At 39.3% G+C, this 20,469-nt stretch overlaps 1 protein-coding gene across 5 annotated transcripts; it reads right to left on the bottom strand.

The window, feature by feature from the left end:
- Positions 1 to 2,130: 2,130 nt before the first annotated feature.
- On the bottom strand, positions 2,131 to 20,140 carry FST (follistatin). 5 transcript variants are annotated; one of them, XM_034440860.3, is made up of 6 exons: positions 19,706 to 20,140; positions 17,409 to 17,600; positions 14,718 to 14,936; positions 12,910 to 13,134; positions 4,144 to 4,299; positions 2,131 to 3,290 (listed from the first exon to the last, which is right to left on the bottom strand). In XM_034440860.3, exons 1-6 carry the CDS (start codon positions 19,785 to 19,787, stop codon positions 3,208 to 3,210), a joined length of 957 nt encoding a protein of 318 aa, XP_034296751.1. In that variant the 5' UTR covers positions 19,788 to 20,140; the 3' UTR covers positions 2,131 to 3,207. The 5 variants fall into 5 exon arrangements, with proteins under 5 accessions (XP_034296751.1, XP_034296750.1, XP_034296752.1 ...); XM_034440859.3 differs by having other exon boundaries at positions 4,069 to 4,299; positions 19,706 to 19,994; XM_034440861.3 differs by having other exon boundaries at positions 2,131 to 3,590; positions 4,069 to 4,299; positions 19,706 to 19,992.
- Between the last annotated feature and the right edge of the window lie 329 nt (positions 20,141 to 20,469).

Genomic DNA, 20,469 nt, shown 5'->3' with positions numbered 1-20,469 from the left:
CTTCACTATTTCTAAAAAAGAGAATGCGCTCAAAAATATATTCAGCTTTCAAGCTCCCTGATAGTAAAGGAGAAGTGGCAGAATGGTAATCCAATAAAAATGGTATCAGAAAGTTCTTGAAGAACACTTGGAACTGCAAAATGATAGGCAAACCATGAGTAACCCATCTCTGAATTAATCCAGTAGAAAGAAAGAACCTGAAAAATTTGTATCATATCACATATGAGGAATTCTGTTAATGGATATAATGATTCTCATAAGCTTAATTGCTTTGAAAAAGCCAAATGGAACTGACTACAGTTAAGACTTGTGGACTTCAATTCCCAGAATTCCTCAGCCAGCTTTGCTTTGCTGGCTGAGGAATTCTGGGAATTGAAGTCTGCAAATCTTAAAGTTGCCAAGGTTGGAGACCTCTGGACTACAGTATAGGCAGACTTCAGATTTCAAAGACCATTTGCCTATGAATATCAGTTCCTGGAAAACAGTAGTGGAAAAAAATTAATAACTTTTATTTTTCTTTATGGGCTTCCTAGAGATATTCAGTTGGTTGTAGCTGGGAGATATAATGCTGGATTACATGTTTCTACGATTCAGCAGGATGTTTCCTATGTTTCTTATTCATGACCACAGTATGTTTTTTTTAATAGAAATCTATTTACAATTATTTGTAAAACAATTAGTCCACACTAGGACTACACTTGGAAAAAGGAGGTGAAAATTGAATGGATTAATTTATATATTTAGATGTATTTAATTATTGTAAGATGTACTGACATCAGCAAATATTACGAGCCCAATTGGCAAAAGAAAGTTAAGGACTGTATTGGTTGGAAACATGTCAAAGTGCCTTTATCCTGCAGTAGATAGACAATGGCTAAAATGATGATGATGATATGATGATGATGATGAAGATATACTAATGGCTTGTGCATTTGAATGAGCAATCATAGATTAAATATAAGATATAGAAATAATACCATCTCAACCAGATACTTTTCAGTAATAGTAAATACATTCAGCTGTAGGCCATCAAGAACAATTAAATTAAGTTATTATTTTAGGTTTTCATAGAATTGCTATGTGTAAGAAATATACAAGAGTAATTGCTCAATAAAAATGTTTTAATGTATTATTACAATTTCAAGATTGCAGTGTCTGTCACAGAGAAATTTAATTATTATCTTGGTAAAATACCTCACTATAGAATCTCATGATTGTATGAAACAGAGTTTTGTAAGTTCTATGACTTTGAATGAGGTTTAAAATTGCAGTGAAAATTTAAAAGTATAATGAGACACAAATAATGTTGTTTTATTAGATTTATATACAGTATTTTCCTTCCTCTAAGAAAGAGGGAAATATACATAATTCTGTCCTCTTTGATTGTATCCTCACAACATTCCTGTGTAGTTTGGGTTTTGAACCTTGATTTCTCTAGTCCTACGTCAACATCCAACCAGTATAGTATATTCATTCTTATTAGTCTCTATATGAGATAGTGAAAACATAATAAATTGGGCTACAGTCCTCTAGACTGTAAAAAATACCTTTACATTAGAATGAAATATTTACAATGTCATGGGGCAGAATTTTCCTCTCATCAAGACTGAATAATGAAGATAGATTAAAAATGATTGAAACTATATTTTTTATCACATTCCCAGACAACTACTAACTACAATCTCAGTTTTTGGCATACAAAATCTTTGTTTCCTTCTTTGTTCTACATAGGTATCTTATAATATTTCTCGTTTAGTCACCATAGGTCACCTGGAATGTGAATATTTTTCTATGGAGTCCAAATGAATGCTGCAGGAACCTATCGAGCATTCACTTTAGATGTTTTACACCTAAGCAAAAGTTATGTTCAACTTATTAATTTAATTATTACATTTATATTACCCTTTTTCCATAATAGAAGCATGCCAAAAGATATAAATCTGGTGGTTTTCTATTTAGATATTAACTATTTGATAAAGACATATTGCATTATGGAAGTTCAGAATAAAACCTGAAATAACTTTTTGCAGATACTAAATACCCTCTTCATTAATCACCTTCCCCACATTTAAAAACCCATTATTGTACACCATCTTAATCCAACCAATAATTGAAGTCAATATACACAGGTTTGGGGGAAAGGATATCCATTTTTTATTTTTTTCACTCATAATTATTTACAAATACACATTATAACTTTTATATACATTGCACATTTACATGGTAGAAAAGTACAAAACTATATATTTAAATGAATTTATATTTAACTTGTCATGTTTGAAAATATAAAATTGCCTCAGAAAAAGAAAGTATTATGAAAAGCAAGAAACTTGAACTGATAAAGCTTTGATATAATATTCTGTTAACATTTTGAATGTGAAACAAAAAGAATGTCAAAAAAATGGAACGCAGGACCATCTGCGAGGACAGATCTAATAAAACATTGATGTTCATGACAATGTATTTTCATTTTTCTTCTTTTTCTTAAAAAAAGAAAATAATGCTTTCTTTACATTTAGCCACATAGCAACTAAAAAACCCTTCATAATCCGATCTTTGGGTTTGAATTATCATAGTACAATATAAACGTTCGGGATTTTGAGATCCCATTACTACATGATACAATCAGAGAACATAGCCAGGGAAAGAGGTTTTGTTAAAGCTTTCCCTCTTTCCACCTCAAATATATACTTAACTCAGTTTACAGCGCCTTTTGGTCAGTCAAGATTCCTTGTAAACAAATATCCGAGGGATCATGTATTTATATACAGAATTGGCAAGAAGGAAACACAATAAATAGAAAATGTAACTGAAACTGTCATGCAAAGTTTTGTTAAAATGGAAAAGAGTTAACATTGGCAGAAATAAGGAGCTGAAAATTGTAATTGGGGAGGAGGGTTAGGCTCTAAGGAATGGATTTATAGTTTACAAGAAAAAAAGCTTTACTTTACAAGCAAGAGACCTCACAATAAATAACACAGCTCATCCCATAACGATTACATTTCTTCTTCTTCTTAAAAAAAAAAAGGTGTACAGTCAATCAGACTTCTTTAATGTATAAATTATAAAACATGACACAGTATAAATAAATGTCTACAAGATTCAACTATATGTATACTTCTTTCTTCCCCAAATAAATAAGCATACACTTATGTACAGTATGGACATTGCCTTGCCCAATGGCTGTTTCAAAAGTGATGGAAATTTTTACCACTCTAGAATGGAAGATATAGGAAAGCTGTAGTCCTGGTCATCCTCTTCATCCTCTTCCTCGGGCTCTTCATTGATGGCTAGATAGGAGAATACAGGGGAGCTCTTGTTTAAATACGGATGACAAAGCGCAGAAGCTGTCTGTGCATGTTTTCAAAGCCCCCTGCATAGCCAAAATAGGATGTGGCATGTTTTTTAAAGCGTAGATTGCAGTGAGATGCACTTTGGCACCTGTGGTTATATAATAAAGTTGATTGTGGGTTTTGGTTTGTTTGTTTGTCTTTTTGCATGTATGTGTAAAGTGTGTGTTACATAATCTATGAAGTCATAACTGCAGCAAGTTCTGGAGACTCAATGGCTCAGGTTTATTTGGCAGATTCCTGAAATTAGATAAAAAGTGCTCTTGTGTTCTAGGTTTTTAAACTGCTGTTGAGTCCTTCATTCAGAGGCCATCGTGAGCGGACAGCAGCCCACATGGTTAGGGGTTAAGCTAGTTTGGGAAGGGTTGAGGTGAGGGAGCAATTAGGTTATAGCCAAGTGTTAATAAAGCAGGCAGCAAAGCACACTCAAGCAAACAAAATTAACGGAAGGCAAGAAACAGCTAGGAAGATGCATTTAAGGCAACTTTCTGATGTTAGACACTTCCCTAAAAAGAGAAAGGACCCTCAAACATTTGAATTTTCTTCTCATCAAGCGCAAGATTTCTGCATAATACATAAATCTTTCTACACAAGATCTCACTACTGCATAGTTTTCTTTCCTGTTTAATAAAGGTTTCCATCCTCACCTATTCTAAGGATTTTTGTTTGTTTGCCTTCAGAAGATTAAAGTTCCTGCAAGGTTAAAAATCTCACTTACAGTTGCAAGATCCTGGGTGTTTTACTTCCAATAGCACACCCAGGGAACAGGCTGCTTCCTTCATGGCACACTCACTTGGATAAGTGGTGTTATCACTGGCACAGACAGCTTCGTCTGATTTGCTTTCTGGACATAGCTCATCACAAAGGGCACACCGTCCTCTGCCCACTCTGGAATCCCACAAGCATTTCTTCCCAGTGCTGCACTGGATGTCTTCACAAGATTTGGCTTCTATAAAGGGTTTTCATTAAATGAAAAATGGGAAGAGATAAGGGTTAAAAGAGCAAAAGAAAAACAATGCTCTCAAAAATGTTGGGGGGGGGGTAGTGATGTAGTAGAAATGATGCCCAACCTTCAAGACAAGATGCATAGTACCCAAGTCCAGTTCTATTCCCGGTATAGAGTATAGCACAAAATATAACATTTCTTCCTATTTCCTGTTGGTATAAATAGTATTATCTGGATTTAATTCCAGCCAAGCTTGATGTAGATTCAGCAGAATTAGTGGGACTTGAGTCTGATTAAAATTACTATCCAACAACACTTGGGAGGGTTACCCCCAAACCGTGTAATTCAACATATTTCCCAGCCTTAAGTTGGGGAGAGATCTCTGATGGGAAATAAAATGTTGAGAATCATCTCGTACTGCCCAGTAGCTTCAAAGGCTGATTCTTTTCAATACTAAAAGGAAAAAACCTTGGAAAATCCAGCTTTACATAGGAACAAAAGGAACATTGACTGGGTTTCTTTTCCAGATAGGATGGAGTATTCATTACAGCAAAGTCCTTTTAGCCTAAACCAGAGGTGTCAAATGCGTGGCCCAAGGGCTGGATGCATCACATGCTGGCCACGCCTACGCCCAGTTTAGCGAAGGGGTAAAAAAAATCACAATACGTCACATGATGACGCTGTGACGATGCGAGTTTGACACCCCTGGCCTAAACATTTGCCCAAGTAGACATGTAATCTATGTTGGCTTGAAATTAATTTATTATTCCTTTCTTTTAATTTCAGTTGAAGGGAATTCTTTTAAAAATGGTTGGAAAGGACAGGAGAGAACTTTAAAAATCTGCTTTTTAATTTCTGCCCTAGTGACAGTAATAATGTAATATATAGTTCTCAAGTTCTTAAGATGGATGGAGGGGGGGGTGCACTTTATTATCAACAAAGATAAACTGATAGCAAACTATTTTATTTGCTGCCCATCTTGTGGTTCAAGGTGGCTCTGAGAATACTGTTTTCCTGACATGTGCACATAAAAAGCCTGCTGCCCAGAGAAATCAGATTTAATGAATCCAATGGCAAAAATGTTCCTAAAAGTTGAAATAGCTTGTCTACTCTTTGCTGATGCTTTCTTTACTTTTGTTTGCATGTCTCTGTCCGTATGTGTGTGAGAGAGAGAGACAGACAGACAGAGACAAACAGACAGACAGACAGGAACAGAGAGAATAAGAGACAAAGACAGAGATCAGGCTACAGCAAGCTTGCAGCTTGATTATTCAAAACTACTTTATGTGAAGAGCTGACCTTTAGCTGCAATAGGACAGCATTCATACATGGTTATACTTTAAAAAATGGCATATACATGGCATGACTTCAGTGTAACTCTTTGACCTAAGAAAGGGCTTAGGATATCAAGAGCCAACCTATTTATTTTCCCATTCTTCAGCATTTTGTCACCTAGGCCAGTGTCATTAAATACAATAAGAGTTATGTTTGAATAGTCATTTAGAATTTAGCCTACATGATTCCTTATTTAATACTGGTTTCCCAAGGTGCTAGTCAGCCTGCAATTGCATAGTGCTCAGGAACTGTTGAAGCTCACTTGATCTTGGATGTCAGTGCTCACAGAATTTAAAAAAAAACACACAGAATTTTAAAGTGAAAGGCAAATGGGGAAGAAATGCTTTGTTTCTTGAGAAAAATGACCTTTTTTTCTTATCAAAGATCAGATGTCTCAATGTACTGGCTATGCAATCTAGATCTGCTTTTGCAAACTGGTGCCTTCCAGTTGTATCTAGGCAACAACTCTTCAAAACTCTGGAGGTCATTGAGATAGGGATTTCTGGAAATGGCCTTTCCAAGGCCTTCCAGGGTTGGATCCAAAGAAGTAGGTACAACATGACATTATATATATATAAAAAGCCATTTATAACATCTGAAGAAATTTCTCTATGAATAATCTGGTGAATAACTACTGGGCTTATCTTCTTGCACTGAAATCTCATAAACTGAAGCTCACATATCAAGGGTCTCAGTTTAATTTTTTTTTCTGTTTCTGAGAATACCATTTGATACAACAAACACAAACATAAATGCAAGAATACTACAAATGTAATACTCTGTTTGATTTTAAATTCAAAAGAAGATTGAAAAATTACAATAAATGGACAGATTAGGTTTTGAAAAACCAGTTTATAAAATCATCCTATTAAGTTTAGCAGTACTAACCTAGAATATGATTTAAGAGTAGTAGTTGTAAAAGCACAACTTTTTTGGAAAATTGGATATGATTCATCAATGTGCAGCATCTTAAAAAGGTTATTTAAATGGGGAAGTTAGGCGTATATTTAAATCTATTCCCTTGAAACCAAAGGAACATAGAAGCATGTTAGAACATAGATAGCAACACTTATAACCAGGGGTAAAATCCACAGGTTCTGACAGGTTCTGGAGAACCGGTGGCAGAAATTTTGAGCAGTTCGGAGAACCGGTAGGAGAAATTTTGAGTAGTTCAGAGAACTGGCAAATTCCACCTCTGGCTGGCAACAGAGTGGGATGGGAATGGAAAGTTTGCAATATCCTTCCTCCAGGAGTGGGGTGGAAATGGAGATTTTGCTGCATCCTTCCCCTGCCACGCTCACCAAGCCACGCCCACAGAACCGGTAGTAAAAATTTTTGGATTTCACCACTGCTTATAACCTGTGCCTTTCATGCAGACTATAGCATCCCTGGGAGTCTTATTTGCTCTGTTTGCTTAGTTTCTTCCCAAATCAGTTAGGATAACAGTAACAGAGTTGGAAGGGACCTTGGAGGTCATCTAGTCCAACCCCCTGTTCACGCAGGAGGCCTGTACTAGGGATTTGAACCGCCGAACTGCCGACTTTTCTGATCGACAAGCTCAGTGTCTTAGCCACTGAGCCACCTATAGTGAGGAGAACAATAATCTTCAGTGGGGCACAAGAATAGGCTGTGTGTGTATTTTTGTGTTATTGTGCACATGTGCAAATGCTTGCTCACATCACAATTAGATATGGACTCAGAAATATTTAGTCTGAATCCTCAGGGTTTCACGTGGTCCCTAAAAACTTTGTGTATCGCCTTTAGTTCAGTTATGACTGAACTTTAATATTTAATGTGACAGGTGATTTCTCACCTGGGGAATACTTATTAATATTAATGTTAGGATATTAAGTTACGCAGCATTTACCTCTGATGGTACTGCTTACATTGTAGAATGGCTTTCCTAGTTAGGCAGAACATTCAAAGGACAAGTAAACTATTCTACAGACCTGTTTTAGAGGAATCAAGTCTTAATCCAAATGTAATTGCAATGTTCCTGATCTTTTACTGGAAAAATGATTTATTTATTTACTTTCTACTTTATCAATTTATAAGCCACTTCAAGATGCTGATACAGATTATGTTTGATCATGATTTTAGTACTTGCAGATGTCCATTATACATATTTAGTATTTGTAAGGGAGAAAAGCGGTTTTGGATCAATCCAGTATGTGTTTCCTAAGCTTTCGTGCCTAGCAAAATGTTTCCATTGGAATCCAGTTGAACAGAATCCTAAGCTATGTGGTCAGAAAACGTTTTCAAAGTCTTGGTATTCACAAGTATCACACATTCCAGTGGAATCAAGGCCAAAGACTAGTCTTCAATAATTGACAACTGGATTTGGTGGAAAGTTTTTTGACCAAATTCTATCCTTCTGGATCCAAGAAGTGCATTCCTATGAGTTTTTAAAATATAAATTTGTATATAATAGCATTTTTCCATAGCAAGGAAGTAGTTGTGATGTGGCAGATGTGGAGTGGAATGTTTTATGCAAGAGCTGGGCCAGGTTTCCCCCCCACACCCATTTTAATTATTTGAAGTCAGAACTAGCAACTTTTTGAAAACATCTACTTTTTCTTATCATGTTTGCCTCCTGATATTTATTAGGAAGGATTTTAACTTATCTACTTTTTTCCTTATTCTTAAATTAATTAGCCAGTCAGAGATGGTGTAATAGTTTTATCTGGCTTGTAGGCTTTGACTGTATAAATGCCATCATCAGACAAGTTAGATAAATTCAGGATAAATGACAGCAATAAAATAAATCTCTATACAAATGACAGCAATAAAATAAATCTCTATACAAAGAACTTCAAACATTTTAGGTATTGGCAAATACATAATAAATTAAAATGGACACTATTAAACATGGAAGAATATATGCAGATTTATAAATATGAAATGAATAATATGATTTGAGTATAACTGGTTATAATGGAATATTTCCATCTACCAGTGTCAATAAATTATGCAAAAAAATCCCTCAGCCAATTAACTAGCACTGAACTAGGATTATTAAGCAATCTGGATACTTCATTCATTTCCAGAAAATAGCTGAAATATTTCAAAACCCAATCCTGATACATTATTGAGATCATGACAGGAAGTGATTCATTTCCAATCTTTTGGATTGGTTTATTTATTTATTTATTTATTTATTTATTTATTTATTTATTTATTTATTTATTTATTTATTTCCCTAATCAACTTCTTCTGATCCATTTGGGTTTATTGCTGCTCCATCAGCAGCCATGAGAGAACAAAAGAAGGGAGAGAGAGTGTTTGCCATTCCTGGTTTGTCATTCCTGGCATATTGCTCTGGCTGCATTTCAGTGGATTGGAAGTTATATTGCTCAATCAAACAACAGAAATGAAAGAGGTAACGGAAACCAGTGAAGGTGACTGATGAGAGTTAAAGAGTGGCTGAGAATATGTGGATCAGCATCTATTAAAATATGTAGAGAGTAAGGAAGGGGAAATAAAACATCAGACTTGCAAGATTCTGCTATTATAGCCCATCTCAATCAAATATAGCTCTAGTCTACCTTTCGAGTCAGTTTCCTGGTCTGGGTTATCTAGTGGGGCTGACATCAATCTTGCAAGCCTTATTGTACTTTAGCTCTTCTTCTTACACTCCATTGAATTTGAGAGGCATTTCCCTCAGTAGCTTCAGGGTATTATCTTAATCTCTAGGATTTAAAAAGTTCAGCTGTCTTTGCCTAGCAATAGCAATAGCACTTAGACTTATATACTGCTTCACAGTGCTTTACAGCCCTCTCTAAGCAGTTTACAGAGTCAGACCCCAACAATTTGGGTCCCCATTTTACCCACCTCGGAAGGATGGAAGGCTGAGTCCACCTTGAGCCTGGTGAGATTTGAACTGCCAAATTGCAGTCAGCTGGCAGTCAGCAGAAGTAGCCTGTAATACTGCACTCTAATCACTGCGCTACCGAGGCCTAGGTAACACTTTTTGTGTATTTCTGTCAAAGCCATCCCATTTGCTTTCTAGAGGCCTCTAATATTAGCTTATTATTTTTAATTATTTATTTATATTTATTGGCTGTCCAACTTCAGTGGATTCTGAGAGATGTACAAAGCTAGGAAAAACATATTAGAGGGAAACATTATGAATTTTCAAATTCCATATTGCTTAAAGTTGGAGGTATGGATTTTGCTATCAATTCAGGACTAGGGATCATGTGGCCTTCCAAAAGTTACTAAATAATGTTTCCCAGCAATCCTAGTCAGCACAATTAATGCTAAAGTATTCTGAGAATTGTAGTTAGCTATATTATCCTAAATATTGCTTAAAGCACCACCTTCCATCTTCTCTTTTGATTTGAGAAGGTTGCATTCTACTTGAGACTGTTAATTAAACAGACATGCTATTGGGTCAATCTATGTTTGATAAATAAACATAATAATATTTATAATGTACTGTCTATAATCTGAGATGGGGGCATAAAGCGATTACAATTTTTGGTAATTTATATAGCCAGGGAGTTCTCTTGGCAACAATATGTAAGTGATTTTCCACACATAGAAGTGGGCTGAAATCAGATCTCTGTTAACTGACTAACCAAACTATCCTTCTCTGTTTTAATTTGTCATTTTTAAACCAGAAGTAATATTTCAGAGGAGAGCATGTGGGCCAACATCAAACCAAACAAAGGAACCCCTACCTAAGCAGTATGATTTTTCCTGCTTCCCTGAGCTGGTGCAAATAAGAGATTGAGCTAGAATCAGAAAGCTTCTGATTTCAAACTTGCTTCTGACTTTCACTCACTTTAAGGGGCTTTTAGTAAACCACCCTCTCCAATTTGGTAAGATAATAACACCAATGGAATTTATGGCAGAGGGTAGACCTTCAGATGTGGCAGAATCATCACTTTCCAGAAAACTGGAAATTGAGCACATCAGCATCTGGAGGGCCATCTCATGCCTAGTCCTCATGCATAATTCTTGAATAAACTACCCTTATTACCACTGCCACATTTTCAACACCAAGAAGTGATATGTAAATATATCATTTTAATCATCTCTCTTATTCTTTTAGCAGCATTAATGAATAAGATTACTTTAGGAGTAGGAAATTTCTCTTAAGAGTTTTAGTTCTTCTTGTTACTAGCACAGAGTAGAACTAAAACTGTCACTATCTGGTAACATGGCTTCTTCCAGCTCCATTCTCCATTGAGACCGACCTTTATGATTAAGTAAAATGACTTAGTTACCTTAAGTGGATTTTTTAAAAAATTGGGAACAATGACAAAATATTGAGGTTAAAATGTGTAATGTGGTCTACTTTCCCCATTACTTTTTAACTATCCTTAAGCAGTGTGTTAATCAGCTCTAAAAGTTGTAAGAGGAGAAAGTAGTACTCACAGATACCTATACAGGTAGCACAGAGAGCAAACAAGCATTTTAATGCCACAATACAAGCTCTGCCTGTTTTGTACATATATTGTGACATCTCATGGATGCATGTAAGAGGTGGATCTTATGTCACAATATTGCAACTTCACCATTCTGATAAAATTGTCAGATAATGGAGATCATTTGGTTATAATACTATGGAGCTTCCTGTATAACCTTAAGTTACCTTCTGGTGCAATGGGGAAGCTACCCCATTGCCATTCCTGAGATGCAATTCAAATCCCAGGTTGCTCAGGTTTTGTATAGGTAGTCCTCCCTTAACAGGCATTTATTTATTCAGCCACTGTTCAAAGTTATGAAAGTGCTGAAAAAATGGTAGTTACAACTGATGCTCCAGGTTTTGGCTGCTCAATTACCCTACATTCAGGCAATCAAAATTTGGGCACTTGACAGCCCACCTTCATTAACAATTGCAACTCCCCACACTGGCTTATCTTCTCCCCACCTCTGTCTTTTGGCCACCCAAAGGCATTGTGAGATCTACTTGATGCTTCGCAAACCCTCCCCAGAGCCTGGAGAACTCTTTGTGGCATTGCAGAGGTCTTCAACAGGTCAGCAGCTGCCTTGGCTGGGTGTGCTTCATTAGAAGAAGATGGTGAAGCTGGGAGAGCTAGGAGAAAGCAAGGATAGATGGTGGTGGCAGAGTGCAGAGTGGCCAAAGAGCAATGATAAGGACAGAGATAGGCAGATGGGGAGAATTGAAGTGGAACTCAACATGGCAGAGCATGGGGAATGTGTAGTCCTTGCCTAACAACTGGAACTATTAGAACTATTATCACTAAGTGGTAGAGTTATGTGATGCTTTGCCTAATGACTGATTTGCTTAGTGATGGGAATTCTGGTCCTAAAGGTAAAGGTAAAGGTTCCCCTCGCACGTATGTGCTAGTCGTTCCCGACTCTAGGGGACAGTGCTCATCTATGTTTCAAAGCCGAAGAGCCAGCGCTGTCCGAAGTCGTCTCCGTGGTCATGTGACCGACATGACTCAATGCCAAAGATGTACGGAACGCTGTTACCTTCCCACCAAAGGTGGTCCCTACTTTTCTACTTGCATTTTTACATGCTTTCGAATTGCTAGGTTGGCAGAAGCTGGGACAAGTAATAGGAGCTCACCCCGTTACCCGGTACTAGGGATTTGAACCGCTGAATTGCCAACCTTTCGATCGACAAGCTCAGTGTCTTAGCCACTGAGCCAGGCATCCCTATTCTGGTCCTAGTTAAGGTCATTAAACAAGGACTACCTATACATGTAGTGAAAGGAAGCCCACTTACTCCTTGGCCGTCCCTACCTTCAAATGCCCCCACATGACATATAAGATCAAGAGCCATTTCTCTCATAACGTTCCATCTCCCCTTTTGTGAGACCTTCCAGATGTGGAGCAATCCAAGCAACAATTCTCAGAAGCAAGGTAAGTGCCAGTGGTTTCTGGGGCAAAGAAGTCAGTTATATAAATAACCAATAACAATTCCGCTTCAGGGAAGAAGAGACGTGGATTTGAACTGCTAAAGTAGGATTTAAAAGGTAATTTGCCCCTTAATTCTGATAGAGGACAATCAATTGCTGCTTTATTCTGGTAATGCAAAAAAAAAAAAAAAAGATTTGTATCTAGCCATGCCACCTCATGTGTCTGAGAGATTCTAGTGGCTGTGCTAAGTCAAGGATCCCAGAATTTCTGCTGAGGTGGAATCTAAAAACAATAACCATTGAGAACAACTGCCAGGAAAAAAACTGAACTAGGTTTGTGCTATGAAATAAGGATTCCGGATCAGTTGGAAAAGCTTTCCCCTTTGTGTATTTCCTCTCATTTTAAAAATAGACCTGTAATCTCTTGTTCCATGGTACTTACTGACACATTTTCCTTCATAGGCTAGGCCAATGGATCTTCCAAGCAGGCAAGTAGCTTTTCTTAGATGGCAGGCACTTGCATATGTTATTCCATCATTCCCGCAGAGATACTGTTCGGGTAGAGTTGGCTCGGGGCAAATCCGATTGCATGTCACACAGTTGGCATTATTATTTTGATCAACCACGCATGTGGAACTGCCTGGGCATAAAACATCCCTACATGTCTCTGAAATAAACAGTAGGGAAAACATTATGTGAACAATAAGAGCATCTGAGCCATCAGAATAGACACAAATAGCAAAAACTGAAAAGCTTTGATTAAACTAAGGCAGTGGACCAGCAATCTTTAGTTTATACTCTAGCTGCTGCATGGATGACCTAGTAATTGTAAGGTCCTGGACTTGGGATCAGTGATCTACCACCTAGTAACTCTTATCATCCTAGAAAAAGCATTAGGACTTCGCATCTGTCAAAGTGCATAACCTTGAAGAAGCCCACTGTCAATGTCATAATGGCTTTGCCATGGTCCAGTTTGGTGTTTCCGCTTCCTTGTCACCTACTCTCTAGCCAACAAGAATGAGAAGCTGTAGCTTCAGCTGCTCCAAACTGTTCCACGGCATCTGGAAACAATCGGGAAGACCTCCAAGGAAGGGGTTCTCATGCTAATAAGGGGGTATTGCTGCCTCCTCCGAATCTAAAACTGGCATGTGAGCAAACTTTCAAGGCTACAAATAGATGGGAAGGATTCGTAGACCACAGGTTTGTATCACTGAGTCCACAGTTTAATTTCCAACTTTAAGGAAAATAGGTTGTGTACTTTTTGACAACTGGTATAAGAACTGCAGATCTATATTCTTGGCATGTGGTTTTTTCCCCTCCTGTGTAGTTTAATGATGGAATCCATTGCCAGAAGATGCAGTGCAACCATCAACAAGTATGACTTCGAGGAGGTATTAGACACAGAGCAGACAAGGTTATCAGAAAATACTGTCTGTGATGGCTGTGAATTATATCCAGTGGTGGGATTCAGCCAGTTCGTACCACTTCAGGAGAACCGGTTGTTAACTTTCTGAGCAGTTTGGCAAACTGGTTGTTGGAAGAAATCATTAGGGCAGAGAACCGGTTGTTAAATTACTTGAATCCCACCACTGATTATATCCAATATTGTAGGCAGTTACTTGGAAATGTGGTCAGGATGCTATTATTGCTTTTGTGTGTTTGCTACTGTGCCTCCATAAGACATTTGTGGAAACTGAATGCTGGCTTAGACAGCCCCTGGGTCTGACACAATTTACTTGCAAGTGAAAAGGCAGCTAATTCATCAAGGAGCAACTATCTAACTTTTTCCCTCATTTTTTTTTTTTAAAACTTGCAGAATGTTTATGATACAACTTAGTCATCTCTGGATTTTCTACTTTGTTCTGCTGCAGAAATATAAATACGCTCTATAGGAATGACGTTTGGTTACTTAGTAAAGCCTTTTCCAATCTGGGTATTCTCTAGATGTGCAGATTTCAACTTCCCAGAATACCTCAGCCAGTGTGAAATTACTGAGGATTCTGGGAATTGAAAAGCACACATTTGGGGGCACCAAGTTTGACAAGACTATGGTAAAATTGCCCATCCCATTGTCTGTGTTTAGAACAGCCCTTTGTGTTATTATTTTGTGAACATGAACACAATTCACAACCTGTTTTCTCACTGGGTCCTATCATCTTTCTGCAGAAGAAGTGGTTTATATGGGCTTTTCTATACATGCTTTCTATCCCTGACTCTAGGATTGAGAAAACAGGGTTACCGTAAACATACTTTTGCATTTGCCCTGATACTGGATTTCAAGGTCTGGTTGTTCTTTACATTTGGCTTTCAGAAGGGCACACTCATTCTTGTAGGTTTTCCCATCCAAGCCACACACAGGTCCCTTCCATGTGATATTTGAGCAATCTGGAGCACAGACACACCGAGGTTTGTTCTTCTTGTTCATTTTACATTTCTTCCCAGGTCCACAGTCCACATTCTCACAGGTTTCTAAAAGAGGGAGTGGAAGGGGAATGGAGAGAAAAGAATTGGGCAGGTGACATAAAATCCAAAATCATTGCCTAATAACATCTAAATCTCCCATCACAATTTCATAGGCAACACGTGAGAATATTGTTGACTCACAATTTTTTCCAACAACACTACATAAAAAAAAAATCAAACACAGAGGCCTTCCATTTTCTGAGCAGATTGCTTGCAAGAGATTATGAAAAGTGCACTAATGATGCCTACAGTGATGGTGAGGTCAGAAAATAACGACAGTGCCCTCCCTAGAAAATTAGTCTGTTAACTTGCAATGAAATGACATGCAATTTTACATAAAAAAACAATAGTAACAGTTAAACTTTAAAACCTCTCTAAATACAGTTTGGCTCAGGTCATACTTTGCAGTAGCATAATGTGGTTTGTTCAACTTTGATTTAGGGTGTTGTAGGAATCCAGCTGTTACAAAGTGCAAGCTATGGTTTAGAGCAGTGTTTGTTACCCTTGACAACTTTGAGGCAGCATGGGGAAATATGGAGTTAAAGTCTACAGATCTTAAAGTCAAGGCTACGAAACACTGGTTTAGAGGTTATCATATTCTGGGAACTCATCTTTGGTTTGTTCAATAAACTATGGCTCTGACTCTGAACAGATAGAATAGATTAATCTCTCATTGCACTGATAAGTACTGTATATGTCAAGGTGACTAATTTCCATCAAGGAAACACACTGAGTGCCAGTTGGGAGACAGGATACCAAAGCTGCCTTATTTTTGTTTCAGCCGCCTCCCCTATCCACCCCCATCATTCAGTGCAATAACATCTCTGTTCATATGGTGCCCTTGACATGAGCTGAGATTGTTCTCTAACATCCTTCATGCTGAAGGTTACTGGAGCAGAGATTTCTCAAGGTTGCAGGGTGAAAAGCTTTGGTTGCAATGCATAGTTTTTACTTTTAGCTCATGACATGTGTGCCACACTAAGTTAAGTGACTTCGGAGCTGCATTTCCATTGTATCCTCTCTTAGCTTTCTTTAGTACTATCCTGCTGGCACCATGGACACACATCAATCATAATATTCTCATATATACACCATTCTGTATTTCAGCTAGGTCTGAAATTTGTTTTAAATGCTAGTGCATTTAAACGCAGGTAAAGGATTCTTCTTTAAGTCATCCTCTGGAGCAGAGCTCTCCAACCTTGGCAACTTTAAGGCTTGTGGACTTCAACTCCCAGCTTTGCTGGCTGAGGAACTCTGGGAATTGAAGTCCACAAGCCTTAAAAAAATTGCCAAGGTTGGAGACCCCTGCCTGGAGAGTAGGGATCCTCTCCTTACAACAAGCTCTCTGATGCAGCTGGAAGCCTATCCTGTTAGAAAGCTTGTTTTACAAAACTTAAAAAAGCACAGAGACTGTGATTAAGAAAGTCACAAATAAACCTGCCTGAGAAATAGGATACCTGGGGAACAACTTGAGTGAAGACAAAATACCTTTCTGGGTGAGCATACCAAGGACCAGAATGGGGGAGCAGGTCAAGTCATGCGGCTTTCAATCAGTTGAGCCACGGAGGGAAAATGTGCACTTTGAAATAGCCTTCGTTATGATAAGGAGGAGAAAACATTCCACTCAAATTACCTTCTAATTTGAGCTCAGTATTTGAATACATTCTTTGTAGGCAGAATTGTGAGCTTAGGTCAGAGGAAGGTCTGGTACTTCCAGTTTGATTCCTGGTATCCAAATGGATGTCAGGTCATTTGGGCAGGTAGAACACAATCCAAACATTTTGGATAGGTTTCTTGACAACAATACATTGCCTCCTTGGATAGGCTCTCCTTCTGTTTTACTTCCCAGTCTTGTCTACAGCTCTGGCATTCTCTGGTAGCCCCTCATCCAAGTAGGAATCCCTTCTGATCCTGTTTCTGATCAGCCTAGGGGTGTTTTTTTTTTTTTGGATCAACTAATCAACTAGTGTTACTAGCTAGGCTCTTAGAAATTCTAAAATCCAGTACCATTCATTGTAGAGAGATAAGATAATTCAGAAGCCTAATAATTAAAATTGATATACACAGAGTCCTACGTTCTAAGAGATGCTTAGAGTCCTACGTTCTAAGAAATGCTTTTATCTGACTACACTTTTGGATTTTTCTACAGAAGAGAGGAAATGCTCAAGCGCAATTTCCATCCATTCCACTTGATTTTGTATGCTTTATGTGCAATCCTTGGCACTGAAAATAATCTTGCTTATCCTTTCCTTATGGGAGGAGACGACAATTCAGCAGTGTAGTTTGACATCTTCAGGGACAGGGACCACACTCCTCATTGTAGAGCTAGTAGTATCTAATGTATCTAATGTTACTCATGTAAAGGTGTTACTAGATTGAATGAAGCAAGATGCTTCAATCAGTCTGAAGCATCTTCCTCTCTTCATCTATTAACTTACAAGCCCTTCCAAGAGCCAGACCATTCTTAGCAGCACCCACCTTTGCAGGGGATGCAGTTGGGGGCCCCTCCGCTAAAAATCATCCACTTGAAAAGCACGTGGTCGCTGACATCCTCCTCCGTCCAGGCAGTGGTGAGCCTCCCTGTTTTGCAGCACTCTTCCTTGCTGAGACCGTTTTTGTAGAGGACCTGGCAGCGACCGTTCCTGGCTTGCCGGAGCCAGCAATTCCCAGCTAGTGCAGGAAGAGAAAGAGGGAGAGGGAGACGCAGCCAGCTCAGTGTCAGTTACCAGTGACCCAGACATAACACGTGCGGGTTTAATTGACTTTTACTAGACTGTTTACTTTTATTTGTCCCGTTTCATAACCTGAAGCTACTCCTCTGAATCAAACGGAAGCGCTGTTTCAACAACTTGATCAAACCCGTTCGACGCCTCGTTATTCCACCCGGGGAAGGTAGACAACTGCCAGCAATTTCAGAGGGGGAGGGGGGGAGGGGTTAATTGCGCACGGCAGGGTCTTGAAATAGACCTGCAGCATCAAAAGTGCGTGTATCTGTGCGTGCGCGCGCGAGAAAAGAGAGTTATTGTGATTGACGAACCTTTGTCTTCCTACCTATTAGCTGATCTCATCAACCCAGCTCCCCTGTTTATAAACAACCTAAACCGATAAACAACTTTTAACACTAAAAAGAAGTTTGCACAATAAACTTTACGGGGAAAACTCACTACAACTGCTCCCACCCCTCTATCAATCCCGAGGTTTAGGAGCGCCTGATCCTAGCAAGTATAAGGGACGGGTCGTTCGAAATATTTGAATTTCGCCTATTTCAGAAGAAAGAAGAGAAGAGAAGAGAAGAGAAGAGAAGAGAAGAGAAGAGAAGAGAAGAGAAGAGAAGAGAAGAGAAGAGAAGAGAAGAGAAGAGAAGAGAAGAGAAGAGAAAAAGTAGAGTGGGAATGAGCGTTCAAACTGCACGCACACTCCAGCAACGATTTGCAGCTCTACCAATGGGGCAACATAGAAGGACTGGAATAGATAAGTTGGCATGGACTTTATGGAGAAAACAGCAACACGCACTTACACGCACACACTGACACCAACAACCTTGAGTGTGTACGTTACTGTGGGAACCGTGCCAAAAACACTGATCTGACCTGTCGTCCTATTCCCTGAGATAATCTAGATAATTTTGTTGGAACCAGTTCTTCGTGAACCATCAGTCTGACCTCCAACTAATGCAGATCAAATCGAATTTGTTTCTTTACCCCACAGGATGCCAGGCAGAACCGACACTGCTCTCACGCCCCAAATCCACCCATTTTAAGGTAGTAATATCAGCAATTCCAAGGGATCGATCAGTTAGGGAGTTTTTTTCATTACTACTTGCTTAAAGTTACAATGATGTAACATGAAAGATAAATGTATGGATGGGACAGAACAATAAATTGTGGACGTAATGTCATTAACCTCTCTCTCAGACAACGCAAACCAATTTGGGCGGAGGAGACTATTTTCAGTTTCCAAAATGTGGGTTTCGTTTACTGTACTTTAAACGAAGCCCAAAGTTGCAAATCCTAACTCTAACCCTTCACTCGCTTATCTGGAATGGAAGTAAGTTCCACTGAACTGAAGGGGGATTTATTCTGGAAAGGCTCGTCTGGATTGGCGTTGCAAGTCATGCTTGCAGTTGTGAAACCCAGCCCTCCGAAGTTCATTCCCAGAGTGACATGAAACGCGGAGGCACAAAGAAAATCCTTCAAACTTAAAATCTCTTTTCTTCTCCCCTTTCTTTCCCCCGGAACCCGCGCCCGGATTTGTGACAACTAATGCGAATGTTATTTTGCACCCGTAGAAGGAAACGGGCTCAGTGGTTTTTAGAAATGTGTAAATTGGCGGATAAATCACAGGCAGGATGGAACCTCCGTGGTGGCCAAACTCGGAAAAGTTCTTAGCTGATGCTGGAAGTTTAAGCCAGGCAACAACGACGCCAGCTTTTTAGAAAGCCCTTTAGAGCTAATGATGGAGAAGAAGGTGATTAAGATGATAAGGCTGACGGGAAGAGGGATTCTCTGTCCAGCGAATCGTAGATTTTCCTTTTCCCCACTCTCCGCATTCCCAGAAAGCCCGCAAAGCAAAGCGATCCTAACTAAGCTAAGTTGGGAACCCCCCGAGGCTTCAGTGGGAAGGTCTGTCCGAGTTTAGGACTGGAGCTTTAAACGCCTGGGGCGGATTGAAGAAGGTAAAGGCGTCGGGTGAGCTAGAAAGGGAGGGCTAGAGGGACATACAGAGATTATTAGACAGAGGCACACCAGCAAAGAAATGTGTGAATGGTATCTTACCTTGTGCTGTTTGATCTTCTATGAAGTGACAGAAAAACATCAGGAATAAAACCATGCCCGGAAAGATTCTCTGGTTTAACATCCTTAAATTACTTTTCCCTCCAGTGAAAGAGAAGAAACGCAGCCTCGAGTGGCAAGAGTCAGGCGAGGGAAAGAAAGAGCGAGCACGCCCGTCGCACAGCCTGCTTATGACCGCTCGATCTATTGAATGAATGTCAGCCTCTGAATGCTGTCTCGCTTTAAATCGAATGGGGTCTTAGTTCTGCGGTGGGCGGTCTCATAAATGTGTGTGTGTGTGTAAGGGGGGGGGAGTATGAGAGAAAGAGGGAGGGAGGGAGGAGGGTGTGTGCATGCGCGCGCGCGTGTTCGGGTGGTGGGGGGAGATTTAAAAAACTTCGGCGTGAATCCCTTTCCGATTATTTTGTCTCCAAAGGTGTGCGCGCACGCGCGTGGGTCCATCCACTGCTTCCACTCATCTCTCTCTCTCTCTTCCCCCACCCCCGCTCACCCTTTCCCGTGGCTTTGATCAAATCGACAGGAGAATCGCTGGGGCTTTGGGGCACCCAGCAGATCGGGAAGGAAGAAGTGGGTTTGCGCTCGCTGCCAAGTGGTTGCGGGTTTTTTTTAGGGGAACTGAGTGTGGGAACCCAAAGCCCAGGCTCCCCGCTTAAAGAGGAAGGAAGGAAGGAAGGAAGGAAAGGAAAGGAAAGGAAAGAAGGAAAGGAAAGAAGGAAAGGAAAGGAAAGGAAAGGAAAGGAAAGGAA

This window comes from Pantherophis guttatus, chromosome 2 (assembly GCF_059756535.1).
Source record: "Pantherophis guttatus breed Tessera chromosome 2, ASM5975653v1, whole genome shotgun sequence".
Lineage (NCBI taxonomy): Eukaryota > Metazoa > Chordata > Lepidosauria > Squamata > Colubridae > Pantherophis > Pantherophis guttatus.
This window is presented reverse-complemented; position numbering and strand designations above follow the sequence as displayed.